General features: G+C 38.3%; 1 protein-coding gene across 6 annotated transcripts in view; it reads left to right on the top strand.

Annotated features, from left to right (window-relative positions):
- Positions 1-16,617, top strand: part of RUNX2 (RUNX family transcription factor 2) — a 316,951-nt gene that overhangs the window by 84,401 nt on the left and 215,933 nt on the right. For all 6 annotated transcript variants that reach the window (XM_058662327.1, XM_058662319.1, XM_058662333.1 and 3 more), the window contains 2 exons: positions 8,413-8,569; positions 14,704-14,808. In XM_058662327.1, the coding sequence (XP_058518310.1) occupies positions 8,413-8,569; positions 14,704-14,808 (262 nt within the window). The remainder of the gene's footprint in view (positions 1-8,412; positions 8,570-14,703; positions 14,809-16,617) is intronic.

Below are 16,617 nucleotides of genomic sequence, written 5' to 3'. Positions count from 1 at the left end.
CTGCTTGATGAACCCCGGGGCTAAACTCCCACAGGCCACTGGCAGTTCCCGGTTGTTGATCACCACCCCCCCACCCCACGCACCAATTCAGATTCCGTGTGTGGGTGGGGTGGAAAGAAAGGAGCCCAGGTCAATTAGAGCTGGTTATCTCACTAACTCTGTATCAGAACAGAAATCAGAATGAATTGTTGTGGAAAGGGGATGTTGCATTCTGGGGCAAGTTTCATTTTGCAGTTGGCCCAAGAAACCCTTTTTTTTTTTTAAACCGTCACATTTCTCCTTTTATAAACCACCCAATTTTTATAGGGTAATATTCTGTTTCTTGCAGTATCAAAATCACAGTACATGTGAATTATAGAAAATTAAATTTCCATACAGGAGATATCTTCTACACTGTACATCATTCAAAGGCCCAGAATTTTCTAATTAGCCCCATGGGACCATGGGAATTTGTGTCCAATCCCCTCCCCCCCAAAGTCCCTAAAACTAGACCAAAAAGCCTTGTAGGAAAAAAAAAAAACAGCAAAAATGGAGAAACAGCAGGCAGTTTGCACAGTACAGGACTTTGCACTTTGCAGATCAGGTTATGTGAAAATAAAGGGATAGGTGTTTATGTTTGTAAAGATATACAGATGTTGGAAGTTCTGCGTACCCTTCTGCCAAATATGTTTGGGGCTTGACTGTCTTGAACTGTTAGGTTTATAATGTTGAATAGTATTCTGAATGGAAAGGACATTTTTCGCATAAAGGTAAAATGTGATTTAGTTTGAACTATTTGGATATTTTCATTATCTAGATTTTCTCACTATGAGCCTTTGAGAAGGTTTTGAAAATAGGTTTCTTTGCGATTCATCATACTTGTTAATTATGCAGAGTCCATTTTTGTTATTTTAATCAGTAAACCGATCATAGATAACACAAGGCTTTAGTAAGTTGAGCATTTTAATTCGTATTAATTGAATAAGGAATTTAGTTATCGTAAAACTTGACTCTCACCCCATACCTGTGTTGAATGGAATTAAGTGGAAGGATAGCTGAAATCTCCACAATGCAGTTTCTTTTGCTGAAAAAAAAAACAACAACATGTAGTTACTTCAAATATTCACATTTTTCCACAACAATTTTGTCTTTTCCACCTGAATGGTGTAAAACACCCTTTCTTTGCCTTATTTTTGGATTTAAAGTTAGAGAGCAGCAGACTTTCCACATTGTAGCAATGTAATCAAACACATCTGCAGGGAAGAAATTGTGTGAAGAAGTCTCCAATTTAGAAGTGGTGACAGCAGTTTGGCTATTCTATTCAGAGCTATGTACAAAATAAATTGGAGTGAGTGTTGGATAGATAGGTAGGTAATGCACACACACACACACACACACACACACACACAGAGGACTTAATTGTTGTGAAGTCTGATATCCAAATCCATACAACAATATTCTATGCCGGTGACACTCAACTTGGCACTGTTCTGAGACAATCAGAAATGAATTTAGTAGGCTGTGTTTTCATATTCTAATATATATAGAGCTTCAACAATGCATTCCATTAAGAACTAAGTGATTATGAATATTGCTCATCTGATCTTATTTGGGGATGATTAAAAAGTACTCATTTTCAGTTGATATGTAAAAATGTAAAAGCCAGCCAGTGTACTTGATACCTTTGTAAAGTTATTTATTTATACAGTGTCTTTAGCAAAGTGCTGCAGTTTTGAAATGTCCATTTCCCCCAGGTGTCAAGGAAATGAAAATATTTTTAACATTTCTTTCAGGTGTATCTCACTGAAAGCTTAAAATAGTTAAGGCATGCTATTAGGAGATCCCAGGCCCCTGCTGTCCTAGGTGATTCTAGGACCAAGAAGCTATTTTGCAAATGCGACTCCTTAGCCGAGGGTCATTTAAAAATAGTGGAGGAAACATGGACCGTGTCCAGCCTGCATCTTGGAGGGCCCTTCAGTGAGGGGTCTGTCAGCATTTCCACTATGAAGGCTGATGTTTGGGGTTCATAATTAAGTGTCTTTAAATAGGTTAAGCTAAAACACCATGCAAAAATTTTTAAGTCCAGAGGTATGTTTAAAGACTAAAAGTAGTGTAAGCCTATTGTGCTGTCTTAAGTTACAGAACACTGGACAGTTTGTTTGCGTGAATCATCTGTTTTCCTGACCATATTAAGGGAAGAAGGCACATTTTTAGATTTATGATACGGTACTTGTAGCTGATTTTGTATCTTTAATAAGAACTTTCAGTATTGTTAAAAGGAGGGTTTCAAAATGACAGAGCAATTTCTATTTGAAAATACTTTTTGACACCATTGGCCATTTTCCTCTTCAAAAACAATTATGCAACTAGTAAATACTAAACATCGGTGAATTATATTTTCCCTTGTGTATTTAATGATTAGGTTTCATATTTGTATGTTTTTAAATCCGATTATATCCGAACAGTGGAAAATAGGTACCAAATCTGTCAAATCCTCAGTAAGCTCAGTACAAATTACTCTGCAAAACTGAGTAAATCAGAGGAGATTTTAAAATTGTGTGAAAAAGGATGCATTTTTGTGTCATGGCTTTAAAAGCACCTATAGTTAAATATTTTTGGGGTTAATATTTAAAACTTAATAAGACAGCCAAAACAAGTAATTTTAGATGAAAAATCAATATTTAAAACATGTTTTAGGAAATATGTATGTAAGAAAAGTGTGGTAGATATCTTTCATTGTTTTTCTCTGGCATCTGTATGCATGTCATTTCAAATTCTAAAATATATGAATGATGTATTTTTTCTCTCTAGAATTCAAATAGCTTTTTTGTAAATCTTGGATTACATTCTAAAAATTAGCTGTAGTATTTGTCAAAATATTTTTTTCTCTATTTTATAGTACAATTCCATACGCTCTGGGATTTTTCCCTATCCTTTCCCAAATTCCTTCCCCGCAACTGATTTCTCCCATATTATTACAATAGTGTAGTCCTTCTGTCAAAATATTTTTAAAAATTTATTTACCATTATCTTTAAATAATTACCATAAGCATACAATTTTTGTTTTTTGCAGTTAGTCTCATTTATTTTTTTACTGGATTGTATCAGATTCTGGCTTAAAAAATTAGATCACAATTGTACTGCAAGTGCAATGTGCCAAATGTTGTTGGCCTGTAAGAGTAATCAAGTAGCTAAGGATAAATTTCTACCATGAAAATGTGGTGGACAGTTTTAATTTCCACGTGATAAGACTACAGAAACCCTCTTAAGGGTCTGAGTTAAATCTCCATTGCTTCTCTTTTGGAATAGTTCATGTTAAAGTCGTAAGGAGTCTCATGCAAGACTTCAATAACATTGCTTGAGTTAAGGATCCCTTTATTTCATTCAGGGTGCATATCATGTGACGAGGTGTGCTAAAGTAAAGGACTTTCTGTTCTGTAATGGTAAGACCGAAAGTTACTTCTTCCTTTCCCATTAAATTTCTTGAATTTGTATGCCTTATATTTTAAAAAGACCTAGGAATGTAATTGTTAAGGTTTTGTCACAAAATCTGATTTTGTATTGGGTTACAGATACAAACTTTAATTCATGTCTGCTAACTGAACAACGATTTTTAACTGTGCTTTACCCCTTAATATGCTTTTTCATTGCTTGGATTTGGTACAGATGAGATGTGCAAAAAATTTTTGATTCTTTTGGTTTTCTTTTAGATAAACACAATTGAGAATCTCCAAGGGAAACTTTTTAGTTTCAGAGGTCTACATCCAAAAACTTCTCAAACATGTAATTACAGTTCCAATGGATGTCGAGTCAAATACAGTACTCCCCTCATCTCCAACACATACTTCCCCTCTCCTCCCAGAAAAACATTGGGAGTTTGACTTGGTAGGGTGAATTACAGGAGAAAAAAAAAAAGGTATATATATGTATCTATATATCTGTATATATATATGTTAAATTAGAATTTGGGCATAACAGGAAAGATTGTTGCTGTGTTTTGTTAGCTTTTTACTTTTTCAGGCCAAATCCTAAACCTTACAGGAGACTCATACAACTTGTGATTATCTATTTGTTTTGCTGAATGTGATACATAAAACTTACCACTGATTAATATGATCATTTTTATGCTACTTAGGCAAAGTGAAATGGATTTATATATTTCCCTCTTAGGGATATTTTTTCCATATTTTCTCATATTGAATCAATTTTCTTTTTTTCTTTCTAAAAAATATCCATTATGTTAAAAATATGCAGTAAAATGATAATGTCCTAAAGCTGTTGAAAACCTTGATACTAGGACAGATTTCTCTTTTGTTTGTGAAATTTAGCTATATGGGAATAAAACCCACCAACAGCCTTCCTGTACCTCCACAACACTGAAGAACATAGTAGGATGTGGCATGACGAACCCTATGTTCAGTGAACCCCGTGAGGGTGCTGATGGTGAAAGCCTGTGCTCAGCAGGCAGTGGATTTGGAACAAAACACTGCTACCCTTCTCACGGTACAAAAAAAGCACATCATTACACTTTACTTACACAGTATCTTCCACATCTTAGAGATTTAAAAATTTATTTCGCATTTTTGTTGGAAGGCTATGGTTCCTGGAGACGAAGTTATTTGTGTGAGGTTGCAGCAGATAGGCTGCAAAAGTGGGGGAAAGAAGTGGATCGCCTTGATTTTTAGTGTAACCATTCTCGGACAGAACGGCTTTTCTTCAGTTCTTACTCATATACTTGCTGGTTCCATGTTTACTTTGACGTAGAAAGCCACACAGCAGGTGTTAAAACACAGTATGCTGAATGCACAAAATGCCTACCATCCAGATGAATACTGGCAAAGGTGGTCAGTTGTTTTAGTATTTTCAAATGTTGGCAGTTTAGACACGATGCAGTTGAAATACTGCAAAGCACATTGCTTCTCTCAGGAGTGCAGTGCTAACTGTGGCACCAGGTCAAGGATGCAGAGGGGAAATTGGCCTAAGGCATTTATAAATCCTGACCCAGGAGACCTCTCAGACTGAGGTAGCCCAAGGGTAGTCAGCATGATTCCCTCTTCCCTGGGAAGTCAGAAACTAGAGCAGGCACATAGCTGTTGGGGACAGATGCTGACTCAACCTGCAACTCCTCTCTCTCTTAGCATTTTAGCTGATAGCTCCCTAGACTCCTGGCTGTGGGCAGAGATGCTCTTTTATGGATCTCTCTCATTTACTCATTTCAAACGTATTTATCAAACATCTATGTTCTGGGCACTGTGTGGGGCACATATAGCACCAAGATGAACAAGGTGAATAAAGGCCCTTGCCTCATGTAGTTTCCAGACTAATATAATCATGTGTTCTTCTAGCAGTGAATCCCTCAGCGTTAGGTATTTCAAGATAGTAGACAGATCATTAATACATGCATATATATATTGAAATGATGCTCACTGCAATCTTAGTTGGATGCTGTGGAAATTGGGTTTGATAAAGCAAAGCTTTGTAGTTTTGACTTGAACAACAAAATGCAAAATACAAATAACAAAGTAACAAGGAGGGACTGAGAAATAGCCTTAAAAAAAAAAAAACTGAGAATGACAAAAGTACTGATGGAATTTTTTTATTTGCCTGTTTCCCTGGTTGGAGGAGAGGATGTGGTGGCTGGGTGGTGGGGAAACTAGGTTCATGGATGGGGAAAATTTAGCCACAAAATGAAAGCATGGTGTCTGTTTTATCATGCTGTAGGAGCTTTTTTTTTTTTTTTTTTAAGATTTGTTTATTTTTATTGGAAAGGCAGATTTATAGATAGAAGGAGAGACAGAGAAAGATGTTTTATCTGCTGATTCACTTCCCAAATGGCTGCAAGGGCTGGAGCTGAGCCGATCCAAAGCCAGGAGCCAGGAGCTTGTTCCTGATCTCTCATGTGGGTGCAGGGGCCCAAGGCTTTGGTCCGTCCTCCACTGCTTTCCCAGACCACAAGCAGGGAGCTAAATGGAAAATGGAGCAGCCAGGACATAAGCTGGTACCCGTAAGGGATGCTGACTCTTGTAGGCAGAACATTAGCCAGTTGAGTCATTGTGCCAGCAACTGTTTTAATGAGCATCTATATCAGGTATTTTGGGAGCCTAGGGTTAAATATTTGAGTTTGTCTTCTGGGAATCTTGTTCAAGAATAGAATAACATTGGAAGTAGAGATACATGGGTATTTGTCAGATGGATAAGCACATCTGGGCTATCATTGGGAATAGAAGGCTACCTTAACCAGTGCTTAGAAAGCTAGAGGGCATTTGAAAGCTCAATAAAGAGATAATCAGTAAAGGAAGATAGTTGAGTTAAAGTACTGTTGTTGAGGTGTAATCTCTTGACAGTGGACTAAGAATAGTGTGTTTTATAGCACGTATGACCTAAGTTTTTTTTTTTTTTAATGAAAAGAGAGATTTTTGGGTGTCTCTTTCTCCCTCCTCTTTTGAGAAGTACCCCACTTCCCGGTGTTCTCTTCAGAGGTGCTTTCCTCTTCCCTGTCCCTTCCCTGCTCACCTGGTCCCTTTGCAAATAAACTTTTCTGTCTTAAAAAAAAAAGAGAGAGACAGAGATTTTTTTTTTAGCTCCATTTCCTTGAGCTTTTGGAAGTACCATCAATATGGCTAAGGGGTCTGCACTTTCCAGATTCTGTGCTAATCAGAGGGACACATTGTTAAGTTACCAGACATACGTTCAAGTGTGACTCTTCATCTGGAGTCTTAGTCGTATTAGCTTCAAAAACTGGTTCTATTGGATCTTTACTTGACTGAGTTAACTTGTATCAGATTAACTTTTTAAAAAAATGTATTTATGTACTTGAAAGACAGAGTTACAGTTAGAAAGAAGTCTTTTTTTCTGCTGGCTCACTCCCCACATGGTAACCACAGCCAGAGCTGGGTTGGTCTTAAGCCAAGAGCCTCTTCTGAGTCTCCCAAATGGTTGCAGGGGCCCAAGGATTTGGGGCGTCTTCTGCTACTTTTCCAAGTGCATTAGCAGGAAGCTGGATTAGAAGTGGGACAATTAAGACTCTAAAGTGCATCCGTATGGGATGGCAGCATTGCTGGTGGTAGCTTTAACCCACTATGTCATAGAACTGCCACCCAGATTAACTTTTTTTTTTAAGATTTATTTACTTTTATTTGAAAGTCATATTTACAGATAGAAGGAGAGACAGAAGGAAACATCTTCCATCTGTTGGTTCACTCCCCAAGTGGCTGTAGCAGCTGTACCTGAACCAATCCAAAGCCAGGAGCCATGACCTTTTTCTGGGTTTCCCACGCAGGTGTAGGGTCAGTCACAAGGCTCTGGCTGTCCTCTACTGTTTCCCAGGCCACAAGCAGGGAGCTGGTTGGGAAGTGAAGCAGCTGGGACATTAACTGGCACCCATATGGGATCCCAGCAATTTCAAGGTGAGGATTTAGCCACTAGGTTATCGTGTTGGGGCCTAGATTAACTTTTCAAGACTAAGGGCAGCTTAGAATAGAAGATAAATAGCAGTATTTCAGGATAAAAGTGTGACTTAGTCATTGATGGTTTCCATCCTGGCCTGTAGCTTTGTCGTGCACCTAAGCTTGTAAACTTCTTGATGACTTTGGCTATCTTACTGCGGGTGGGTGTTTTGTTTGTAGAGTCATTAAAAGCTGAAGATGTAAGTCAAAGCAAGGAGACACTATGTAGACTGTGTCACTGTTTTATTTTTAAAGATTTATTTACTTATTTGAAAGGCAGAGTTAGAGAGAGAGAGAGAGAGAGAGAAATAATCCATCCATTGGTTCACTCCCCAAGTGACTGCAGTGGCTCAGCCTGGGTCAGGTGGAAGCCTGAAGCCTGGAACTCCGTCTTGGTCTCCCATGTGGATTGCAGGGACCCGAGTACTTGAACCTTCTGCTGTCTTCCCAGGCACAGGCATCACAGGCGATGATGGCTTAACCCATTGCACCACAGTGGTGGCCCTAGACCCCATTTTTTCTGGTGCTCCATGTAGTCGGAAACTCCAGGGTTTCACCTAAGTCTTTGCCTATAGGGCAAACTGGATTTTCTTTAAGCCTGTCATCTGGTTGAGATTGTACCCAAGTGCTTTCCCAGTTGTAGACAGGCAATGCCTTTCTATGCAGGTTGCAATCTACAGATGGGCATCAACCTTCTTTTTGTGGTATAACTGCACGAACAACCTAACATGGGGATTTAATACAAATGTACACAAATTCTGCAAAAAAATCCAACAACAAATGCAGGAAATGTTTGCCTCCCTTTGGAATGGGTGGATCTCAAAATTTCTGTTTGAAGTGGCATCCTAACCCAGGGATAGATGCTTTGCTTACTATTATCGACTGGAGCATTAAGGCCTGATAAGACATCGTTTACAATGAGAGTTTGTTTTCAATCTAAGCTTTTCTAATGTGCCATTATTGCTGCTGTGTTTCCTGTTTCATGTAGGTGGTAGCCCTTGGAGAGGTACCAGATGGGACTGTGGTTACTGTCATGGCGGGTAATGACGAAAATTATTCTGCTGAGCTCCGGAATGCCTCTGCTGTTATGAAAAACCAAGTAGCAAGGTTCAACGATCTGAGATTTGTAGGCCGGAGTGGACGAGGTAGGTCTCTGATTTTTTTTTTTTTAATGTGGATAATGGAATAAACACAATAGAATCCTCTGGTGAAATGTAGACTAGTCTGCATATAAGTCAGCACCTTTTACTGAGTGGAATTACTTAAAATTTTATTTAAACACACCCAAACACAATTAAGTGTTATTTCAGAGTATTTAGGCCTTTTAAAATTTGTTTTATAATATTGCAATTTTGAGCCATGTTTTTGAAAGAGCTAACTCCTAACTATGTTAGTGTGAGTAGTGGAAGGGAAGGGAGGAAATAGTTGGAGGATCAAGTTCTGAATTAGAAGTCAAACAACCAAGTACATTGAATGGCAAAGGTAGGAAAAATGAATGCATTGGCTCCATTTCCCAATGATATCAGTTTTACTTTAAATTGTAGCAAGAGCAGCTAGGAAAATTTTTTGTGCTTATCACACATGTTACCTCTATATAATTTAATTTTTTTCTCACAATAAGAATCTAGGAAAAGTCATGCTTTTTTTATTGGAATGCATTTCATTTGAATGAATGACTAATGTATTAGCTATGTGAAAATGACTATGTGACGTTGCCAGGACAAGTGAGTGATCTGTGTGGTGGTTCACGCTGTTTAGGGATTCCCATGATCTCAATCCATATTCAAATGTTAAGAATCCTTAAAAGGATTATAAAGCAAAAAAATAATCCCTTTTAGGGTTTCCACAGCTGTTTCATAAATGGAGTTAATGTTTTTTCATGGAGTCTAAGATGGCCAATATTTTGACTTTTATTTACCTACAGAGACTTCTTTTAGTCACTCACCTATTAGAAATATGATGTACACTAGTATTTCCCTTGTATGTATGTTGATAAGAACAAGCAAAACGGACCCTTTTAGGACTGAAGTGAAATAAAACGAGCAAGTGCTATGCAATCACTGCAATTCAGGTTTGAAGTATGAAACGGGAAGCACCCGTTTTGAAGCCTTGGCTAATAATTGCTCTTTAGTTTGGATCAGATGTCAAATTATTACCATTGTAAAAACTTGATAAGGGAAATTCAAGCAAGGCTGTTTCCGATGAGTAGTTTTAGTTTACTTTCTAGGAACAGAGCCAAGAAGTTGTACTTTTTCACTTGAAAAAAAAAATGATGCATGCTAATGAGACAGTGTCACTGAAAGGCTGTTTGAAATAAAATGAGGTGCAGAGCCTCTGGTACAATCAAAACTAAAAGAGTTATCTGTGCATCAGTTTTAGTTCACTTTCATTAAATGAAAAGAGAGAGACATCCTGCATCAGTACTGACTGATTAGATTTGGGGTGTGTGTGTGTATTCATTTTTTTCCCCCCGTTACTGATGCAGGTCCACAGTACAGTTAAATTCTCTCTCTTCCGCTCTCCCTCTCCTAACTTGCCTCCTCTGATTATCTCTTTCAGAAAGGAACAGGAGAAATGTGAATATGGTTACTCACCTGTATGCTCCAAATAGCATCTTCTTCTTAATAGAATTATTTTCTTTTTAACCAGAGTAATGAATTTGAGTATTTAAAGGATTTGGTGCATTATGTAGCTTTGCTTTACAGATTCAAGCTAGTCTTTTTGTTTGTCTTTTTTTGTATGTGTGTGTGTCATATAGATGCTGCATAGTTTATTTTTTTTCTGATCAATTTGAGTAGAAACTATGGCAAAGTGATAGTGTACTTTGTAAGCCCTCAACATATTTATTTAAGAAACTTCAAAGAGAAACAAAGGGTGTGCACTGTTTTACTATATTGGCTTTCTGAGTTTTGGCTGGTTTCCCAAATAGCAATTTTTATATTTAAAAAAAAAAAGACAGACTTAACTGCTTGCAGACTTTTCACGCATGGAAGATGAAGAAAGCTTCTTTTGATGAAGTGTAATTATGTCCAAACAGAGCTGACCCCCTCCCCCTATATTTCTTATGATCTTAACTGAAGAAAGTAGGATTTTTCCTTTGAAGCAGCCGGGACTTGGTGGAGGATCTGAAACGCTACAGTCTGCTGCCAGAGGCAGGATGCAGAAACTGGTCCAGACTTGTCTTCCAGACTTAGGTTGGGGGGGTGCTGGGACGGTGGGTAGAGAGAGAAAGAAAAATTGATTTATCACTAATAATAGAGTTTTTAATCACTACATGAATGTTGTATGGAAGGAAACAGTAATATCAAGGTGAAATGAAGAGGAAACAGGCAGGGAACACTGAGAAGAGATCACACTCTTAAAAAAAAAAAAATAAGCCAGTGTTTCAGTGTCAGGAAACTCTTTAACCTGCCTTTGTACCCTTTGCACCTGACCTGCTTTATAGCAGATTCTTTCCAGCTTCCTCTTTGACTTCCACACTTCTACTTTTCTCGTAAGTGACTAAGCTGGATCAATACAGCACTACCAATGTATTTTCTGTCCTAGCGTGGATTTTGTTTGTTTGTTTTAGTAGCCTTAGCAAATATAGAAGTGTACCAAATTCTTCAAAAAGTACAATATTTCACTTTTCATTGGTGGGAACATATACTCTCAAAAAAAAAAAAAGTAAAATATTTTTATACTTACCTTGGAGTCCCATTACTTCTTACCTTGGCTTTTATGGGTCATCCTATGGACCACAGCTTTCAGAAGTGCCATGGAACGAAGGTAGAGCCTCAATGAACTTGCATTGCCTGGTGGTTTGTAATTGTCTTTTCCTTTTCTCTCCATATTTTAAGCAGAAGTGTTTTAAATGACTTCGGTCTTTTGTTTTTTTGCTTCCTCTCTTTTGACAGCAAGCATGCTGCTTTTTAATTTACAGCGTTGTTAACCATCTACAGTGTATTGGGCATGGGGCTTTGTCAATTTAGGATACAATCCACTCACACTGCCCTTCCCCGACTCCCACCCTACTATTTCTGGCAGCCCATCAAGCTAGATGGGAATTATCTGTCAGTGTCATTGCTCTCTGTTTATCTTAGGAAATATGACTTGAGGATGTTATAAATTCATGATGAAGTTGTGGGTGATAGAATTAGCTATCCCAGTAAGGAATAGCTCTATAAGGAAACGCCTCCATTGATAAGAGTTTGCATTCTTATCATTTATGGAAAGTGATATCTATATCTCTATATATTAACCTAAGGAAATCATGACTTCCCACATAAACATTTGACTTAAGAAATGCATCATTATTTTCAGATGGAAAACCAACTTCCAGTTTGGGCAATAGTTTTTCAGAGGTCATTCAGTGTTATGTGCATGTTTTTTCTGAAGGAAGAACCTTTTTGTCTTGTTTTAGGTTCAAGTACATCTTGATCCTGATGATTTGATTTTGGAAGACCATAGTTTTGCTTAAATACCTGTTTCCTTCTGCAGGCTCCTTCCTTTTGTAAATAAGTATTTATGGAAAAACATGGTTCCTGTCTGAACATTTAGATGTCTGAAGAGTGAATTTTGAGTTTTGCTTTGGTTTCTACATGAGGGCGGAATTGAGAAACACATAAAGGACTTTTAAAATCCTAAATAAATTGTAAAGGTCTAAAGTAGAAATATTCCCCAAATGAGTCTAACTAAATATATGGATGGCATCTCTATTAGGCTAATTATAGACATTAAGCATAATTGAGATAGACACATCCTTGATTTATTAAGTTTAGTGTCATGGATGACAAGTGCCTTCTGAATAGCTGTTGGAAATGCAGCCCTGGGTCCAGGATGGCACTTCTAGTGTTGCAATGCACCTTACCTCTCAATCTAGAGGTTTAGCTATTTTACTGCTCCATATCTTTCCACTGTTTTGAGATTTCCACCTGAAACAACAACTTCCTTCTTAAGTTTTTAATTTCCGTTTTTGTAGGCTTTTAGTTTTCTGTAACTAGTTTAGACTCTTGGCTGTTTTGTTCTGCTCAGTCGTCTTAAAATATATATATTTTAAAAAGTGTTTGAAAGGCAGAGAGACACAGAGAGCAAGGCAGAGAGATGTCTAATGTCTTCTGTCTACTGCTTTGTTCCTCAAATGCATGCAACAGTCATGGCTGGGCCGGGCTGAGGCCAGGAGCTGGGAATCCAGTCTGGTCTCCCATGTAGATGGAAAGGATCCAAGAACTTGAGCTGTCATTGCTGCCTCCCTGGGTTCTCATTAGCAGGAAGCTGGAATCAGAAGCAAAGATGGGATTTCAACCCAGTCCCTCTGATTCAGGACATGGGCAATCCCAAGCGGTGGCTTAACCAGTAAGTTAATTGCCAGCCCTGGTTAGTCTTAATGTTTACAATAAATTTTCTTTTCCCTATCAAATTAAGTTACTTAAGTATGTGAAATAGCCAATATATAGTGGGTAAAATTTGCTATGTTAGAGATGCTTTCATCATCCTAAAAGATGACAGTTGTCCATGTGTATTTCTGTTTCTTGAACACATGGAACTGATTGAGATACATCTAGGAGTAAATTACCCATTAATGTTTCAAAAAATGGAGGGGTGGGCAAGTGGCAGAATGGTAGTAAGCAAAATGAGTTAATTTTGGAGTTTGAAGAGCCTGGGTTCAGATCCTGATTTTCCCATTTCCTGAATGTTTGACCATGGGTACATGGCTAAGCCTCTCTGGGCTTCAAGTCCTCATCTGTGAAACGGGTGTGTGTGTCATGGGGAGGCCGAAGACAATGATGTGTTTGAAGTGGCTGCTCTTAATGGGTGTCCAGTCAGAGTTCATCTTTGCATGTTCACCCCTCCCCCATCTTTACCTTTTCATTTCTATTTTTCCTCCCTTGGCCATGGAAAAGTATAACCAAGAAGACCTAAGATTCTACATAAGTCCTCAGTAACAAATGATGTGTGTCTTAAACAGATTTTAGGAACTTTACATGGTCTGAACTGAAAAGAAAACCCCTTCACTAGACCTGACAGCCGAAGACCTGTTCCACATTAAGCCTTGTCTGTAACCTGTTCCATATTAAGTTTTGAAAAGATTGTATTAGACTTTGCATTGCTACATATTGTTTAAGATTAATACCCTCAACTCTCAGTAAAGAGAAAAAGAGTCTGACAACAACAGCAACAAAAACAAGCAAAACAGCAAAACAAAACAAAAAACAAAGCAAAACAAAAAGGAGCTTTTTAAAGGTCGGTTACAGGAGCAGACAAAATGAGGACTCAGCCCAAGATTGCTGAATGTTTTATTGAGTCACTGTTTCACGCCCACCTTTTCCTGTCTTGTAACAGTTTGCAGTTTTGACTATCTGACATGACTAACCGTTGCAAATCTAACTGATTACAACTGTCAGTGAGTCTGGGTAAGAGTCTGGTGTCTTCGGGAGAAAGCAGACATGCAAGGCAGCTGCTGAACCTTTCCTGTGTCTGCCCTCCTTTTATTTTCATTGCTTTTAGCTCATTCAGTTGAAGCATCAGATGCAACATTTCAAGGAAGCATACCCTCTGCTCAAAGTGCAGCTCTGCATGTTTATGTTAAGAGTTGTCATATACATTTAGCAAAAGAAGAAGAAGAAGAAGAAGAAGTCACTATTAGAGAGTTATTTCAAGGTTTAACAGCAGGACTGTATGTTAGGGGAGGGGTGGACAGGGAGGAGAAAAAAAAAACTTTGTTCCAGTAATGATGAAATCATCATACCACAGGCACATTAAGGCCAGGACAGGAGACACTGGCTCCTGTTAAAATGATTCCCATAAGAACTTTCCTCTTTCATCTTCTTATTGTAGTGCAGTTAAGCAAATGAAATGCTAAAGCCATGTGAAGTAAATAACATAATCAACAATGATTTACCATTGTTCTCTCATGGGGTCATGACCTAATCCTAAATAAAGACTTCTAAAATTGTCTGTGCTTGGATATGTTCCTCATGTTGGAGAAAGCTGAAAGGAAGAGAACCCTCAAGTGTACCGGGGTTTTGTTTTTATTACAACTGTTGCTACTGAGAAGCTTTTTTGGAAAGGGAGTCTTCTTGTATGATACTGCCATAAAGAATGTTAAGAATGGTCTCAACATTCAGTGAGTTCACAAACGTCCTAAAGGGACTATTGGAGGGTTTCCAACTTACAGTAAGAAGTTGTGGTTCTTCATTTCACTGCCTCTTCTGAAAAAATTTAGACATCTATGAAGCTATACAGTCATCAGTATGACTTTCTTGTATTCACCATGTGTTTTTCCCCTTTTTGTCTGCAGGCAAGAGTTTCACCTTGACCATAACTGTCTTCACAAATCCTCCCCAAGTAGCCACCTATCACAGAGCTATTAAAGTTACAGTGGATGGCCCTCGGGAACCCAGAAGTGAGTACTTGCCTTTCTGTTGAAAAGGGTAAGAGTTTGTTGAGCCCCCATGAGGAATTCATCCCAAATGAGTTAGTGTTACTCTCATGAACAAGGTGTGTCTTTGCAAAGTTTGTTACCTGTATATTTTTAGTGAGGGACAGTTAGTAGAATTATGGAGTTAGTAGAAGATAAAATTATAGTTTTTAACTTTTGCCACAGCATTACTAAGGCCTTTGTAACTTTGGCAATCCAATGAATAATTATTCACTCTCTGTAACTGTTTGCTAAGAAATTCTGCTCATCCATTGCACACAATAGACAGGACAGACTAGACCCATGAGAGCTAAGGAGAAAAACAATAAACTTAAAAATCTCGAGCTTAGTCAAAAAGCATTTGTGTATGATTCCCATGGCCTAAGAATGTGTTTTAGCTTTTTAACTCGCCCACTCAATTCCCTTTATAAAGAGCACACTGCTTAATTACAAAGAATTTATTTGCAAATGATAACTTGCTTGATTGTTACAACACTGTTGTTTGGTCATGTTCAAGTAATTGTTATAGATAATTTCTTTTAACAGATAGAGTCAAACCAGCTTTAAACCCTCTTGATTTATTTGTCCATCTGATCACCCATAAAGTTTAACCAGCAGTCAGATTAAGATAACTGCATTGAATCTGTTTGGGCCAGTATGTATTTTCCTTCTAAAACTAACTTGAAATAGATTTGGCTTTCCCTTCAAAACTGACTTGACCAAACTTGGCATGGCAGAACTTAAAAATATGTAGAGATTAAATAGTATTTGATATATTAAAAATGAACAGTTCTGTGCCAATAGAAACATCGTATAGCACTCTGCATTTGCTGTGTGAATATATTAGAGTCCTAGCCTAGCCTTTGCATTTAGGGAGTTAAATTTGGTTTGTGGTAGAGGCACAGCTAGCACAAATATTGGTTCTATAGCAGTTATCTGCCTAGATCATGAGAGAGGCATGTCTTCCCCTGGTATGAGAAGCAGGCTGGTAAAGGTTTAGCTTCTCCCCTAGTACCCTGTCTTCAAGCAGTGGGAATATACAGTGGCTCCCATCCCTTTTGCTGCTGTCTCCTTTCACAAAGGCTGACTGGTTGCCTGAATTAGGGAGGTTTCCTGCCTCAAAAGCTAGTCTTTGAGGTTTTGTTTTCTCCTTTCATGTGTATGGGCATTCTTCCAAGTTCATAACATTGGGTCAGTGCTAGTCCTGTGTTCACTTTGGGAATGTCCTATTAGGTGGTTGGTATACACATGTGTATGGAACCCCAAGGCTCAAGTCCCAGGGGCAATGCTTACACAGGGCTGGTGAACAGAGTAGAGCAGAGCTATGTGGCCTGGTTTGGGACTTTCCTTAACTTTTCTGGACTGCCATAAATCAAAGATGAGATCTTACGATGCAAGACAATTTCTAACTAGCCCTCGAGTTTCTGAAAAGGCAAGGGTGTCCGTTTTAGTAGTGCAGAAAGCAGGATAGAAGTTTTCACATTTTGCACCACTAATGCTTGTCTTTGAAAGATGTTTCCGGCTGATCTCAGCTGCTCTTCTCAGTTCTTAGAAAAACCATTAATGTGTGTGTATGTCTGTGTGTGTGGATGTGAACATACACTCCAGAGTTGATGCTCAAACAAGTTTCTTTTCTTTTCTTTTCTTTGCTTTTTTTTTTTTTTGAGGAAACAGGAAAGGGGGGGCAGGTGTTGCCCCATTCTGAAAGACATGACAAAGCAGGAGGCAGAGCAGCATTGGGAAAGTTGCTTGTGTTTCAAGTGTGGACAGCATTACCTCATTTCAAAGGGCTTT

Source organism: Ochotona princeps, chromosome 1 (genome assembly GCF_030435755.1).
Source record: "Ochotona princeps isolate mOchPri1 chromosome 1, mOchPri1.hap1, whole genome shotgun sequence".
NCBI classification, from domain to species: domain Eukaryota; kingdom Metazoa; phylum Chordata; class Mammalia; order Lagomorpha; family Ochotonidae; genus Ochotona; species Ochotona princeps.
This window is presented reverse-complemented; position numbering and strand designations above follow the sequence as displayed.